General features: G+C 37.4%; 1 protein-coding gene across 4 annotated transcripts in view; it reads right to left on the bottom strand.

The window, feature by feature from the left end:
* Positions 1 to 2,174: 2,174 nt before the first annotated feature.
* Positions 2,175 to 15,615, bottom strand: part of LOC121981474 (syntaxin-binding protein 5-like) — a 65,054-nt gene continuing 51,613 nt past the window's right edge. For 2 of the 4 annotated variants that reach the window (XM_042534009.1, XM_042534008.1), the window contains exons 13-17: positions 3,332 to 3,459; positions 2,943 to 3,228; positions 2,642 to 2,868; positions 2,441 to 2,565; positions 2,175 to 2,328 (exon numbers count right to left, since the gene is read on the bottom strand). In XM_042534009.1, the coding sequence (XP_042389943.1) occupies positions 2,190 to 2,328; positions 2,441 to 2,565; positions 2,642 to 2,868; positions 2,943 to 3,228; positions 3,332 to 3,459 (905 nt within the window). In that variant the 3' untranslated portion in view covers positions 2,175 to 2,189. Of the gene's footprint in view, positions 2,329 to 2,440; positions 2,566 to 2,641; positions 2,869 to 2,942; positions 3,229 to 3,331; positions 3,460 to 10,976; positions 11,140 to 15,615 lie in introns of those variants that run through there. The other 2 variants (XM_042534010.1, XM_042534011.1) reach the window with 2 other exon arrangements.

A 15,615-nucleotide genomic window follows, 5' to 3' on the forward strand; every position in this document is an offset into this window, starting at 1 on the left:
AGAGCAATCAACTAATGGGACTGTTGGGCGATTTCCAACTCTGACTTGAATCCTATAAAAGAGGGTTTTGTAGAAGATTTAAGACGCTAATTCTTGGAGGTTTTGGAAGAGTGTTGCTACATATACAAACATCAAGAGACAATCCAAATCAACTATAAGCAAGCAAAGCAAGATCTCTTGTGTAAATAGTTTATTTACATTGTATTTTATTTTCATTCTTATCTTTGTATTCGGTTATTGTTGCTTGTAAATGGCTATTGTTGCTTATAAAAATAGGAATTGTAAGAGGTTTCTCCGCCTTCAGAAGGTATCCGACAAAGATAGTGGCATTATCGCTAGGATGATAGGCTGTGTAGTAGGAACAGGAGAGTTCCGAATCACATAAAAATGATTTGTTGTATGCTTGTGTTTTATTTTATATTTATCTTTCCGCTATGTATAAATCTATTATAGACGAGCACACAAAATTGATTGGAACAAACACGATCGAAGCAAATCGTTATTCACCCTATAGTGATGCACACTAGCATATATTGCGTAAATATACCACTGAGAATCTGCAATTATGTTAGCCATATGAATTGGCCAACTATGATTGTATTCTTATCCTCTCTGAAAATTCACTCTAAAAAGTTTCTTGAAGACATAAGATTACTTAAAACAACAGCAAAAGGGGTACTTTTCATAGGTTGGGTGCAATCCTTTGGTGCTAACATTAAGATTGATAATAACATAGATTCATATGTCTCACACTGTTAATAGCTTAAGATTTGACCCAAGTGATTACCTACTCAAATCTTTAAATCTTAAAATAGTACCTGCCTACAGGTTATAGAATTCTAGCTTGCTCCTTGTACTTTTTTTCTGATGTTCCTTGTAATATACTGTCAAGAGCTTGTTAGTGCAGAAAAAACTGGCTTCAGCTTGCACTTTCTAGAAGTTTGGTACACAATCAAGCTTAGGCTAACATGATCTCTAGGCGATTTAGACCAAAACCATTTAGGACATGTTCCCTAATCAAATCCTAGTGTCAACATAGGGCTCTTCCTCTAATAATTGAACTCTTCCTTTTACCCCCTCCGTACATTGTCTGACATTGGTAGTCTAACTGACATTTTGACTCGACACTTGACAACCCAATCACTTATAAACATTTTTAGAAATGAATTAGTGGATGCTTGGATACACAGAAGTGTTGGATACACATACTTGAGTTTGAGTAATATAAGGTTCTATCACCCAGACAAATTATGTGGAACATGATATGTACAATAAAATGAAAAAATATGGCAGCAATGCTTTTTCATTAGAAATGGCAATCATCTAGCGTCTCTTCCTAGCAGTTATCATGACAACAACTTATCTACATAGTGTTTAATTCAATTTATTATGAAACAGCTAAGTATGCTAGTCTAAATATGAAAGAAGCCATAATAAAAGATCAGAGGTTTTTCCAAAACTAAATTATACCACTGAAAAATCCCCTAGCCACGTAACAACATAAACAGTGGTTGGCTTGGGCAATCAAAGTTGGCAGATGTAAACTATTTATAGTGAAAGATGTGATGAATTGAATTGCCAAAAGGTCTGTCAAAACAGCAGTTAAGGAGTTCAAATCTAAAACAAACTGTTATCATATTACCTAATGAGTAAACGAAAATTTGCATAATTAAATTTCTCCATAATCTTTCATTTTAACCAGAAAACATTTTGATCAACTTCCCTAACCTAGTAGAATCTAAATTTAGCCATACATTACACATTTCCTAAGATGTCACTATGAAGCTTTCCTGTACCATCAATAGCCAATTAGGGAATTATAGGAGTCCAAACTTTCTTAATTTCATCAACAGAAGAGGATTTAGAATTATGGCCAAGCTTAGTTGAAACCCAATATTAGTGTACATGATGATGCTCTGTTTCATTACAAATGTATTAGAGACTAGAATGATCATTGTTAATTAACTGGCATCTGTAGCCATGTCTATTGCTTGTTCTTAATTAATAAATACTGGAGTACTTATTGGTATTAACTAACATATACTAGCAGCTGGATCAGTTATCATAGTATTTTTTTCGACTTTTACTGAGACAGAATACATGGGCAATCTATTCTTCAATATTTTCATGAAGTGCTATATAAAGCACTAGCTAATCATCTGAATTTTTTGAATCGAGGGTTTAGAAGTTCATTGGTTGAGTAAACTTACCAAAGCAATGTTCCCATCGTCAGAAAAACTCATGGTTTTGCCCATGTTTGTTTTGAAGCTCCAGCGGAGTATGGACATTAAAGAGGTTTCTGTTTTAATTTCCAGACCAGGTAAACACCTATCAGAGACATAAAATAAGTTAGGCTGAAATCCAAACCTTAAATGGCATGCTACTAGTTCAATCAAGATACCTATCAATGGTGAAGAAAAACAATAAGCCGGTCTTTTACCTTATCTCAATTGTTCCAGTTTCATATAGGAGCACCAATCCAGATACCATATCATCTACCTTTAAAGTCATTGACCAACAAACTTTTTGCGATAGGTTCACCTTATGGGTAAAGTTGTTATTTCCCTAATGATTACACAATGTACTATTTCAGATAATGAAACAAAAAAAAATCAGAATATGCATATTTAAACCAGCAAACCTCCATCGCAGACTTCAGTGAATAGAAACAGATGGCATTTGTAAAACAAATTACAAGTAGTGGATCTTTTAACACTTCATATTGGTACAGAGCATCCTCCAAGTGATAACCTTGTTCTTTTTTCTCTGTCAACTCATTGTTTTCACTTTGAGAAGTTTCATCTGGCCGATTCTGGGAGCAGTTCTCAAGATCAGCAGTGATTGATTCAGGTAGTGTAACAGAGCCTTCTACATATATACAGAATCTATATATTGTTAAACTATCTTCACTACCTCAACTAATGCTCTATCCAACTACTTACCTATTACATGGATGGAAACTGCAACGGCTTCCTTATTTGGTTGAAGTAATCTGGAGCCTATAATAACCCCAGATTTGCTATCAATAATTGCAATTTGTGAATCCTTGGTGATGGTGAGTATCACCTCTATAGAGTCTGCCAGAGAACAAGGTTGCTTTGAACTGATTTCTTGGAGAACATGTTGGGAAATAGCATAGCTACTTGCAGAAATTAGTGTTGACTTTGTTCCCAATGCACAATCTGTACAGAACAGTACAGCTAATGATGCAATGTCAAGCACCATTACCTGAAATGTGGACAAAATGACAAATACAAGATCATTAAAATTGGAATTGTCTTTACAAAAACAATTAAGCATAAGAATAGTCGAAAAGGGATGTAAATGATACCTGTCCAGTATGAAATCCTACAACAAAGTTGTTACCAGAATTGGATAACTGAATGGTTGTAATGGGTGAGTTTAAGATAGAAAAGGCAGCGAGGCAATGAAATCCCTGTCCGTGATGAACCATATGTACTGCATAAAATTAAGTAAAAAATAATGTAAAGGCAAACAATATACCAGGTATGAATATGATGGTTAATTTGTTAGATAAAGAGGCAAGTCAAAAAGAAAAACAGAAACTTCAGTTGACACCATACATTTGGAATCATCCCACAGAGAAATACAAACTGAAGTATCTCAAACACAGAACTGATCGTAATTCTGAAATTTTGATATCCAAATACATGAATGCAAGAGTCTGCAAATTGCTAAATTGTTACAAGTTGCAGCCTAACATATCTGATGAGGAAACTGACTAATTAATGTGAAATAAGCATAAACTCAAGTAGTCCAAAATACTTGAGTTCAACCCAATTGTCGATTAAAGTGGCTCCACGCCAGTGGTTTTGGGAAGCTTCCCCTCATGGGAAGCACTATTTGTTAAAGTGAGAAAACTCTGAAAGGGCTTACCCACATTAACAAGTGAACAGCAGTGAGAAGTAACTGGACTTGACATACTGTTTGGGCAAGGAAGAATTCAAGAACATATTGACCCTTTGGCCAAGGAAGGATAAAATTTTTGGAATTTCCCTTTTAGGGAACTCATTTTGTCCAGTGGTGGGCAATTCCTTCCCTTGGCTAATTAGGTTGTTCGCTAAGTAGGTACCCCGAAGATATCTACTATCATTGCATGCTCTTTTTCTCTAACAAAGAAAAGCTATAAACAATGGGTGGACTGCTTTGGTGTATAGAATAAGCAATCTCATCTACCGGATATATTTGCATTATTGTTAACATTAAAATCCAGTCCTATAGTTCAGCTCATTCCAATTTTGTGTATAATAAGACAAGAAGTCAGGAGTCCCAATTCCTTGAGTTGGTTATATAGGTTTTTATCCACCATTGAACTTTATAAATCTTTCCCATCAAATTACTTGCAGTGTAGGTAAAAAAAGTGGTGGGGCTAATATAAGGCTTGATGTTTGCTTGTAAACATAGATTCTACCTCATAACTAACTGTAGTATGTTTACTAGAAAAATTGACTAATGGTGACCAAACTGGCCCGTAACGAGTCTACAACTGCATATGGCATAGAACAACATGGGCAATGCTAATAGCAGTAGGCAAAAGTTACTAGACCATGAGGAACCTATTTCTCCTCTAATGAAATGTGGGAGTAAACCTAAGTGTTACATAGGTTCCTTCAGTTTGACAAGATGTGTGTCCTATATCATCTCATTAGTATATTTCACATACTTGTATCTATTTTTTTTTATTATTTTTATGATTTTTGTTCAGAGATCAAGGTTTAAAATTTCGACCCGTGCCGAAGTTTCGGTCCTGGACCGGAACGATACAGTTTCGGTCCTGGACCGGAACGATACAGTTTCGGTACTGTATCGTACCGTGCCGATATAGTTTCGGTATTTTTTAAATATAAAATATATTAATTAAAAACTAAAATATTTAACATAAATATTTTAAAAATAAACAAGATAAAAAATAATCTTTTAAAAAAGGAAAAGATATGAAAATAGATAGAGAAATAAATAAATAAAAATTTTATTATAATTTTTAAATTAAAATAAATGAAATATAAAATTAATTAGATAATTTTATTAGGGTTTAATAAAGTCTCTTTAGATTATCTCCACCATAATTAGGAGTTGATTAAAAAAATTAACCTAAGTTTAATTATAAAAAATCTGAAATCCGACACCACTCGCGAGCCCGCACGACTTCGGTGCTGTGCGCGACTAGCCATGGCCGCAGGGATTGCATGACTCCTTCGGTGCGACCACGTTGGTCATGCGACCCCTCTGCAGTAACCGCAGGGTCGCACGATGCCTCCACGGCGACAGAAGAAGGATAATGCGACCTCTCTGCCACTGTTGCAGGATTGAGCGACCCCTACTACGGGGTCGCGCAACACGTCGCACCTGTTGTGGGTCTGGTGCCGGGGTCATGCCGGTGTCGGTCGTCGAGCGGAACGAGACGTTTCGCCCGTTTCGGCACGGCACTTTAAACCATGCAGAGATCTGTTCTTGTGCTTTTTCTTTAATAGGACGTGAAAATGGAGAGAAATTGGAGTATAAAAGCCTTGGAAAGCGGATGAGAAGCAAAGAACACGCTCTGCTCGTATCCCAAGACATGGGTATGTTCCTCTGGCCAAAGTTAATTGAGGAAAGGAGCAAAAATGACATTTCTCGAGTTTAACATGGTTGTGCTTCCCAGACATGGCCGTGCTTTTCACCTCATAGAGAACAGCACAACCTAGACTCGCCGGGCACGACTGTGCCTCTTTTCTTCTCAGAAGCTTGACGGACAACACGGTCATGCATGACCGTGACTTTCTACGCTACACGACCAGCCACAACTGTGCATGCCTGTCAGCCCCAAGCCAATTGCTGTGGCACGGTTATGCTTTTATCCACCAAGTCGGATCAGACACAGTCATGTGATAACCAATTCTGTGCTTTTAGCGTGTTTTATGAGTTTGAATCTTTATTAATCTTCATTTCAATTCCTATATATTTATGAGTATTTTGGATATTATTTGATTATATTTTATTTTGAAGGAATTTAGGGAGACAACAATTGAGAGGAAGAATACTGATTTGGTCCAATCATGGTTTGGTTCAATTGTCAAAGTTTAGAGGAGATTAAGTGAAGAAGAAGCCCAAATCTAGGCCCAATTCCAAAAACCCTCCTAATTTGGTTTGGTTCAAGTGGTTCAATTCAAATCAGGGATGGTTCAGTTCAATTGCACCAGTTCAGTTGAAGCTCAAAAGGGGTTTTGATTCCAAGGTTTTTGGGGGCTTCGGGTTCAGTGCGCTTCTTCTCCCAAATGTCGCTTTCGTTCTTCTCCCGAGCAAATCACGCGAGGACGATGGCAGCGCTTTGGTGGAGCTGTAGCGGCGGCAACCATCGGCATAGCTAGAGTAGTTTCTTCGGCGATTGCTTCATCCCTCTAGCATCCCAGTCGGGGCTTCCCTGCCGGACGCGCTGAAGAAGGTGGTGATGGTATCCTGACGGGTAGCGAGTTTTGGTTCTTCTCTGGCGTCCTTCCACCTCCTTGTACCAACATCATAGCTTGGGTTTCCTGCCTGACACGATGAAGAACGCAGGAACTCAAAGCATTGCTGGTGGTCATCTCCACTTCGCCAGAGGATTCCAGTTGGAGTTTTTCCAAGTTCCGACATCACACAGCCTCACTCTTTCTGACGCGATGAAGAGGGCAAAGTAGGGTTGACAGTTCTGACCAGAATTCCTTCGCATCCAGTAGATTTCCAAGGAGTGGTTTCTTCATGGGAATCGCACTTCCACCGTTGACGATTGCACCTCCGACCAGTAGCATCGTTGCCTAGCGGATTAAGGAGATTTCCGAATGATAGTAGAGTTCTCCTCAGTGGTTCCGTTTGTGACAGGTGGGACACTTCTTGTGTTTGCTCAGGAGTTTGGGATTGGTTCATTAGAATTTAATTGCTTTTCATGTTGAATGTTTCCTCTGCATTTACATTATTTAATTATCTGTCTTGCAATTCCATTTATTCTGTATCATGTTTGTTGATGGTGTTATCTATAGTGTAGAGTGACACTGTTCCATTTATTCCGTATCATGTTTGTTGATGGTGTTATCTATAGTGTAGAGTGACACTGTTCCATTTATTCCGTATCATGTTTGTTGATGGTGTTATCCATAGTGTAGAGCGACACTGCGTTATGGGTCTGTTATTGAGGGTTAAATAAGATTTTCAATTATTACATTAGGTTTAGAGAACAACTCCCAAACAAAACCCCTTTTGTGTTTTTTGAAATAAACGCCCTACCATTTCCACGAGAGCTGGGCTCTTCACTATAATTTGGGGTCATAGTTGTCAAAAGCGCATGGCGCAAAAAAGCGCTTAAGGGTCTTGGGGCTTAAAGCGCAAGGTGAGGCGCGGGTTTTACTGAAAACAACGAATAAACAAAAGGACTATTATATTTATTAAAAGTATTTGAAAAGTCTTTAAAAATCCAAATAACCATAAACAAAATATTCTTTGATAATATTTAAAAACTAAAATAAATCAAAAGTCTTTAAAATGTGATAGATGAAATATCAAATATCAAAATGATCATCTTCTTAATCTTCATTGTCCAAATCTACGTCATCATCACTACATCGCTTGATTTGTATCTATCGATATCTTCTTCTTCTTCAATTTCATCATTAAGGTTAATCTCTTCTTCATCTACAAGACTAGTTTGAACTGAAAATTACTTTCTTTTTACTGAAGCAGATGATGATGCTTCTTTTGAAGAAGACGATCTCGAGATGGAAAGCTATATGCACTTTCACCAACCCCGGATGCTCGTGCTACATCACTCCTATGCAAATCTTCAACTTCATAGACAAAATCATTATCATTGTCTTTATCACTGTCATCCAATTTTCCTAATAACTATTCATTGCTATCATCTATCTCTGAGAAAGTAATAGGATCAATCTTATCTTGCATGTCATATCTTCACCTCAAAGTTCTGTTGTACTTGATATATACTAAATCATTCAATCGTTATTGAGACAATATATTTCTTTTCTTAGAATGTATTTAAAAAAAAAAAAAGTAAAAGGTTAAGTTCATAGTATAAATTTTAATATGTATTAAAAAAACTTCAACTTACATGTTCAAAAACACTTCAATTACGTTCACAGCCTGAAGAAGAGCATGTGAGGTTTAAAATCTTCATTGCAAATGTTTTTAATTCAGGCGTTGATGCACCATAAGAAGACCACCAATCAGCTTGAAATACAAAAACATATAAATTATATGATTAAATTTATTACCATCTAATATTGATATTATACAATATATTATTTAAAAATTTACCTAGTAATTTTGAAGTTCTTTGTCAGATAGCCATTCACCCAAAAAGTATTGCTTTCTTGTATTTTTCCAATTGATTTGTGAGCTTATCTTGTAAATCCTCACCTCTCACCAGTCTAAATATGCACTTGTATAAACCCTCCATCACTTCAGATCATTTTCTATATCAAGGTTTGAGTAAAAACACTGGATTCAAGAAATATTCGATTGCGTGCAAAGGTCGATGAAGTTGAACGTTCCATTGTTTGTCAATGAATTCAAAAATGCTACGATATTTCTCTTCATTATTGTTAAATGACGTAACGATAGCTTCTTTGGCCTTGTATATTGACTCATAAATATAACCCATAGGAGACTTTTTTTCACAGTTTACTAGCCACAATACTTTCACGAATGGGCTGCCAACTTTTAATGCAAGAATCATATTTTTCCAAAAAGAAGGCATCAATATCACTTTTGCTATACGTATCCAACCGCCTCTTTATAAAATCGATAATTTGCCCACTTTTTAGATGTAAAAATCTTTCTTAGATTTGCTTGTTGTACATGAAACCGCTTTAAAATAAAAAAAAAAAAACAATTGTGAAACGTGTCCTTGCGGTTCTGGCCATGTCTCTCTATCCAGTAAACTCTTTCATCATGCTAAATACTTGTGGTCTATTGTAAATATAACCATTCACCATCAATGCTCGTTTATGCAATTTTCTAAGATGAGGAATTTTAATATATCCTCGAGCAACAAATTTAAACAATGAGCTGCACAGGGAGTCCAGTACTGTGGAAATCGGTTTTCCAAAAGACGACCTAACAAATAAATTTAAAAAAAAAGTTATAAAAATACAATTCAATTTTAAATGAAACGAAATTAAAAATTAAAAAAATGATACAATTATTAATTCGAAGTAACCAAAATTTAAAATATTACCTACACTGACATTGCAGCTTGCATTATTTGTAACAATATGAACCACATTTTTTTCTCCAATACGATACACAAATTTAGAAAATAACTCAAACATCTTGTCAGCGGTGTGCAAATAGCCTGAAGCATCAATTGATTCAACAAATACGCTTCCTTTGGGGTCATTCACCAAAAAATTTATAAGAGTCCTACCCTTTTTATCCATCCATCCATCTGCCATGATTGTGCACCCAAATTTAGCATGATCTTCTTCATGGGATTTGAGAAGCGAGTTCGTATTTGCCAACTCCTTCAAATACTTAGCTCTCACTTCATGATATGATGGAGGTTTCATCCTCAATCCAAATTGTCCAATAGCTTCAATGCAAGGCTCAAAAGAATCATATTTAACAACATTGCAAGGAATTCCAGCATCATATATCCATCTTGTAAATTTCTCAACTACATTATCACTTAGCTTCTTTTTATTTTCATCAAATTATCCTTCATTTTTTACACACCTTTGTTTGACAATTTTATCGACATCTTTCATAAAATAAAAATTAATAGGTTACCTTGGACCGTAGGATGGATGCTTGGATCAGATATTGACTGTTTCCTTTCACTTTAGTTTAATGATTATTGTCATGTTCTTCCAAATCTTCCAGATCATCTATATCATCAGAATGAGGAATATCATCCATTTGATTTTTCAAATTACTCTTTTTTTTTTTTTTGCACGAACTCTCTAATTTCTTATTTAACATGCTCGGGACATTCTAGACAAGTTTTCACATTTCTATTGCTCCCAATCAAATGTAGCTTGTCGATAAATAACTCCAGTTGTTATTTTATCGCAAAAAAAACAATCGACAATATTTGAATTTTTAGGATCCGAAGATGTTGCATAATTCCAAGTAATATCTTTTCGAGTGGATGAAATTGTTATATTTGACATGGTTAAAAATCAAAAGTCAAGACCGCTGTAATCAATAATAAACAATCAATAAGTAAAAAAAATATAAAACAATAAAAAAATAAATTATCAAAATATAAATATAATTTATATGAATTAATTAAATTAAGTAAAAAATTTTTATTTTAAATATATATTTAAATCTGATTTATATGTATTAATAAAATTTATTAGATTTTTTTATTTTAAATCTGATTTAGAATTAATAAAATTTATTAGATTGTTTTATTTTAAATATTTTTTATATATTTAAATCTGATTTATATAAATTAATAAAATTTATTAGATTTTTAAAGAATTTTATTTATTTTTCATATCATTAAATTAAATTTATATGAATTAATAAAATGTATCAATTTTTAATATTTTAATTTGTTTTATATATTTAAATTTAATTTTTGATTTAATAAAATCTATTCACAAAATTATTTTAAATATATTTAAATTTGACTTTCCTGAATTAATAAATTTATTAGATTTTTTTATTTTAAATATGTTTTCTATATTTTATTAGGATAAATTAATTAGGATTTCGAAAGACTATTTGAACTACCCATTTAAATTGAGAGTTGATTGAATTAATGAAATGCAAAGTTCAAAAAAATCACGATTCTGCAGCTCACGTCCGCGACACCGAAGGCGCCTCCGATGCCACCGGAGGCCTCCTGCAACGCCTCTCGGCGCCGTGGAGGCTTCTCGCGACGCCTCTGGCACCACCGGAAGCGTCGCAGGACGCCACCGACGGCACAGGAATCCCAGGATGCCTCGAACTTAAGGATTTAACAAAAATTGAGAACTTACCTTGAAACGAAGAGGCGATCGAAGAAGCGGCAGCGGCAGATGCGAAGAAGCAGCGGCAGACACCAAGAAGCAGTAACGGCAGATGCGAAGAAGCAGCGGCAGACGCCAAGAAGCAGCAGCGACAGATGTAAAGCAGTAGTAGAGGCAAATGTGAAGAAGCAGCCTGGCAGACGAAGAGGTTTATTTAGGGCTTTAAATAAAATAAAAAAAATAAAAAAGAAATATTTCTGCGAAGCAAACGCCGCTCGCTTTTGCGCGAAGCCCAGCGAAATGCTCACTTCATAAACCTCTTGTGCTTCCGAGTTCTCGGAAGCGCAAGGGTTATGGTTGATTATAGATTGTTAATTTGATTTGTGCACGTGACATTTGTGGCCTATCATCGTGCTATGTGTAATTTGCCCCTCCGGTTGGGAGGTTTCCAAGCAATTTTGACAGTAGGCAGGCCTCTTAACTCGGGGAGAAGGGTTTTCCCTATCGATCCATCCACCATTCAAGCTTGGAGTTCCTTCCGAAGACACCAACAACCCTTGGCTAAGCTTTCTCTTCTCTCCATTTCTAATTTTGAGTTGTCGATTGTTGTATTTCATGTCTTTCAGTTGAAACTTCATCTCTATGGAGCAGTTCCCTTGATTTTAGGATTGGAGAATAGTCCAATGTAATCATTGACAATGAATTTAAGTAATTGTTTACCTTTCTCAATTGCATGATATGTTTATTACATGGTCCAACTTTATTGTGCATACACGGTTGTGACATTCATGAGACATGGGAAAGGACTGAAAGGTGAACCTAACTCTCAGACCCATAAATGTCCAAGACGTGGAAAGTCGGTCATGAAAGTAAACCAGTATGCAATGAGAGGATGACGTTCTTCCCCAACAGGGGCACTATAAGCTACCACAGATCTTAATGGTTCTACCCCGATTCGGTGTCACGAAGTAGAGGGCAAGTAGGGGACCGTGGGGTTTGTGACAGGGCCTCCATGAGAAAGCGGCCGAACTTGCAATGCCGCCTCGAAAGTAGACGCCGCGTTTGGATATGCACACTAATATAATTCCAAAAGTCTATATCGGTATTTCGAGATAGACCCACTTACATGCAAACAAATAAAGAGATAGGAAAGTAAACAATACTTAGTGTAAAATACCATAACAAAATAATAATAAAATAATATGGTTTAATGGGGGAATAACTTTAAAGTAATTTTTAAGAATTTTTAGGAATTTTCTGAGATTTTATCAGAGCTCGTATAACGAGTTTAAGGGGATGAATTTATAGGTTTGGGAAAAGAGTTATGCTGATCGGAGACGGAGACCCCTGGAGTTCTCTACTGGCGATCATGTATTTTTGAGAGTCTCACCCACGAAAGGGGTGAAGAGATTTGGTCTCCGAGATAAACTAGCTCCATGATACATTGGGCCTTTCCAGATCTTGGAGAGGATTGGAGCGGTAGCTTACCGTCTGGCGCTACCACTGTCTCTGGCAGACATTCACAATGTATTCCATATGTCTATGCTGAGGAGATACGTACCCGACCCAACACATGTTCTGTCAGATATATCAGTTCTCATTCAGTCTGACGTTACCTACGAGGAAGTTCTGATACAGATTTTGGACCACAAGGAGCGTCAGCTGCGGAACAAGACAATTTGGTTGGTTAAAGTTGGATGACAGTATCATTCTGACGAGAAGGCTACCTGGGAACTCGAGGATAAGATTCGAGCTCGATTCCCCCATCATTTTACTTGAGGTACGTGGGATAGAGTTCCGTTCAGTATTCATACTGTTTATCTATTGCTAGTACATGCTGATGATAGATAACAAAATTTTGGGACTAAATTTTTATTAGTGGGGGAGAATGTAAAATATCGTAACAAAATAATAATAAAATAATAAGGTTTAATGGACGAATAACCTTAACGGATTTTTTAAGAATTTTCTGGGATTTTATCGGAGCTCGTATGACGAGTTTAAGGGGATGAATTTATAGGCTTGGGAAAAGCCTGTTTGGAATAACCATTTAGTGGGAGTTGATTGAGGAATAAACCTAGGTTTTGATTTTTCCTAAACCTAAGTTCAAATTTTATAAACCTAAAACAACATGCCCTAAACACCACCCGCCCTCCTCTTCCTTCTCCCTCTCGCGACGCCGAGCCACCGCCGCCTCTCCCGAGCTCTTCGCCTCCCCAACCCGACTGCCGCCTCGCAACGCCTCGTCTCCCACGAATACAAAACCCCTCGGCCAAGGAAAGCCTCGAGCCTTCTCTTCCTCGCGTCGATCCCCTCTTCTCTCCCTTCTCTGTCCGTGCGCCGCCAACCTCGACGTCAAAGTCCACGACCGACCAGCCACCGCCAGTGAAGCCTTCGTCACCGGCGATAGCATAGCAGGTTCGCTTCCCTCTTCACCCGAGCTCTCTTCATCGCCTACACAAATCAATCGCCGCCCACTGCTAGGAGCCACCATCGGCTGTTGTGGGTCGACGCCAGAGCATAGGCATCGCCGTTTATCCCTCCGAGTTGTGCCCTAGCTTCCATCGCGACGTCGACTCCCGATCCGCTGGTTCCCTTTCTTCCTCTGTCATCTTCGCACGGACACACTCAAATCCGCCACCATCATCGTCGAGCTTACCTTCGGCCATGCCCTAGCCTTAGGTCCATCATCTTTCATCTGGTTGACTCGCCGTCACAGCAACATTCAGATTTCGTCCGAGGGGAAGTGGATCTAGTTCTGAGGGTAGGTGTTAGACTTGTAAAGGTTTGATTTCGTTGTGGAATGTTGTGCTAACCAAGAGTGATTGTTTCTGGCAGTAGCTTCGTAGTAGCCCAGGCCATAGATCTCCGGCAGCAGACACCTTCAGTTAGCATTTTCCAACAGTGGATGGCAATGAAATCGGGTAAGTTTTAGTGTTGATTTTGATGGTTATTTGGTAGTTGATCGATGGATTAGATTAGTGGGGTAATCAATATTTAGGATTAATGATCATATCGATTAGGATTTTCTCTAACTAGTTTAGGGAATTTTATTTAGCTATTTATTTCAAAGGAACTTAGCTAAGTAAAATACTTTGATACAGGATTTGTTTGAGACGGCATCACGAAGTGGACTTTATCTGATACTATCTTCTTTTTACGACGGGTGCCTTTGACTTATCTCTTTTGATATTGTCATTCTGATATACGTAATAGGTTATAGCTAGTAGTAATGGTTATGTTTATATTTGCTTAGTATGCCACTACTTGATACCCGTAGTATGCCCATATTATTATCTATTATGCATTTATGTTTATGCCTCTTAATTCTTGCCATGTGTATTTATGATCATAGACGTAGTGACATACAATGCATTACCGGGTATAGGCCTAGCTACTAGATATACTTGGCATGTGTACCTAGATTTATTTTCTGGTATGTGTACCTAGTTTTATTATCTGCCATATATACCTAGATCCTTGTTATGGACTCGATTTTCCTTTTGGTACATATTATATGGAGGTTGATATTTTCAAGAGTTACATGCTTTAGTGTCATGCACCATTTTGCATGATTGCATGTTGAGCGATTGTCGAATCCTTTATAGTTGAGCACATCGCCAGTTACATGATCTGCACACACAACCACTCATGGGTCAGTGGTACATCAGGCAGGGTGTGTGCAGTTTACTCTGTCAGGGCTCCGCTGGTCTGCTCATAGGTAGTGTGACTGCAGCGTGGTAGCGAGCAGGGATCCCTCCTCTTGACTATGACACAGGGAGATGAGAGCTTAGGCTCCCCCACTATGTTTGGGATAGGAGGATAGGTGTACTCCGACAGCATCCTGTCCACTCGGTCACTCAAGAGTAGTGATGACAGAGTGCATAGTTGTCATAGCCCTACCCACTTGACCTCACCATTGCGTGTGAGGTGGCTGACTGGCGTCAGGGGTGACCATGTCATTTGCATCATATGCATGGATTGCATTTATTACTTGTGATTGTTGCATTTTAGATACTACATTTTGGTAGTTGCATATGATTGACATGCATACAGGAGACATGAGATATTTGGTCTGACGACTCTTGTATTCGGATAGGAGGTCCTGGTGAGTACAGCTTCTTCTGTTGTTCAGTTTTGCATTTCCTATTATTTGGTCTGACGACTCTTGTATTCGGATAGGAGGTCCTGGTGAGTACAGCTTCTTCTGTTATTCAGCTTTGCATTTCTTGTTATTATTCAGAAGACTTTACTGCATGATTGTTGCTGATAGCTATAGCTTACTATGCATGTCGATAGATACCCGCTGAGTTCTTAAACTCACTCCACGATTATTTCCTATTTTAGGTTGAAGCCGTCAGAGATTTCATTGCTAGTCCCGACTCCATATCGTGACGGTTTTCTATTTTGGTCTTTACTTTCTTGTTATGTGATATACATACTTGTGATGTGTGTTTCTGGCACTCATGGATCTTATATCGAGATTTTGGTATGCTGCCCATGTTTTCCGCTGCGATGGTTTTCCGTTGTGGGTTGTGTTTTCTTCACTGTAGTGGAGCAGGTTTGATATATATATATATATATATAACTGCATGGAATGTTTATTTAAATTATTGCTTATGTTCCGGCCATGTTGGCCGAGGATTGAGTTGTGTATTTATGCATTCAG

This window comes from Zingiber officinale, chromosome 5A (genome assembly GCF_018446385.1).
Source record: "Zingiber officinale cultivar Zhangliang chromosome 5A, Zo_v1.1, whole genome shotgun sequence".
Lineage (NCBI taxonomy): Eukaryota > Viridiplantae > Streptophyta > Magnoliopsida > Zingiberales > Zingiberaceae > Zingiber > Zingiber officinale.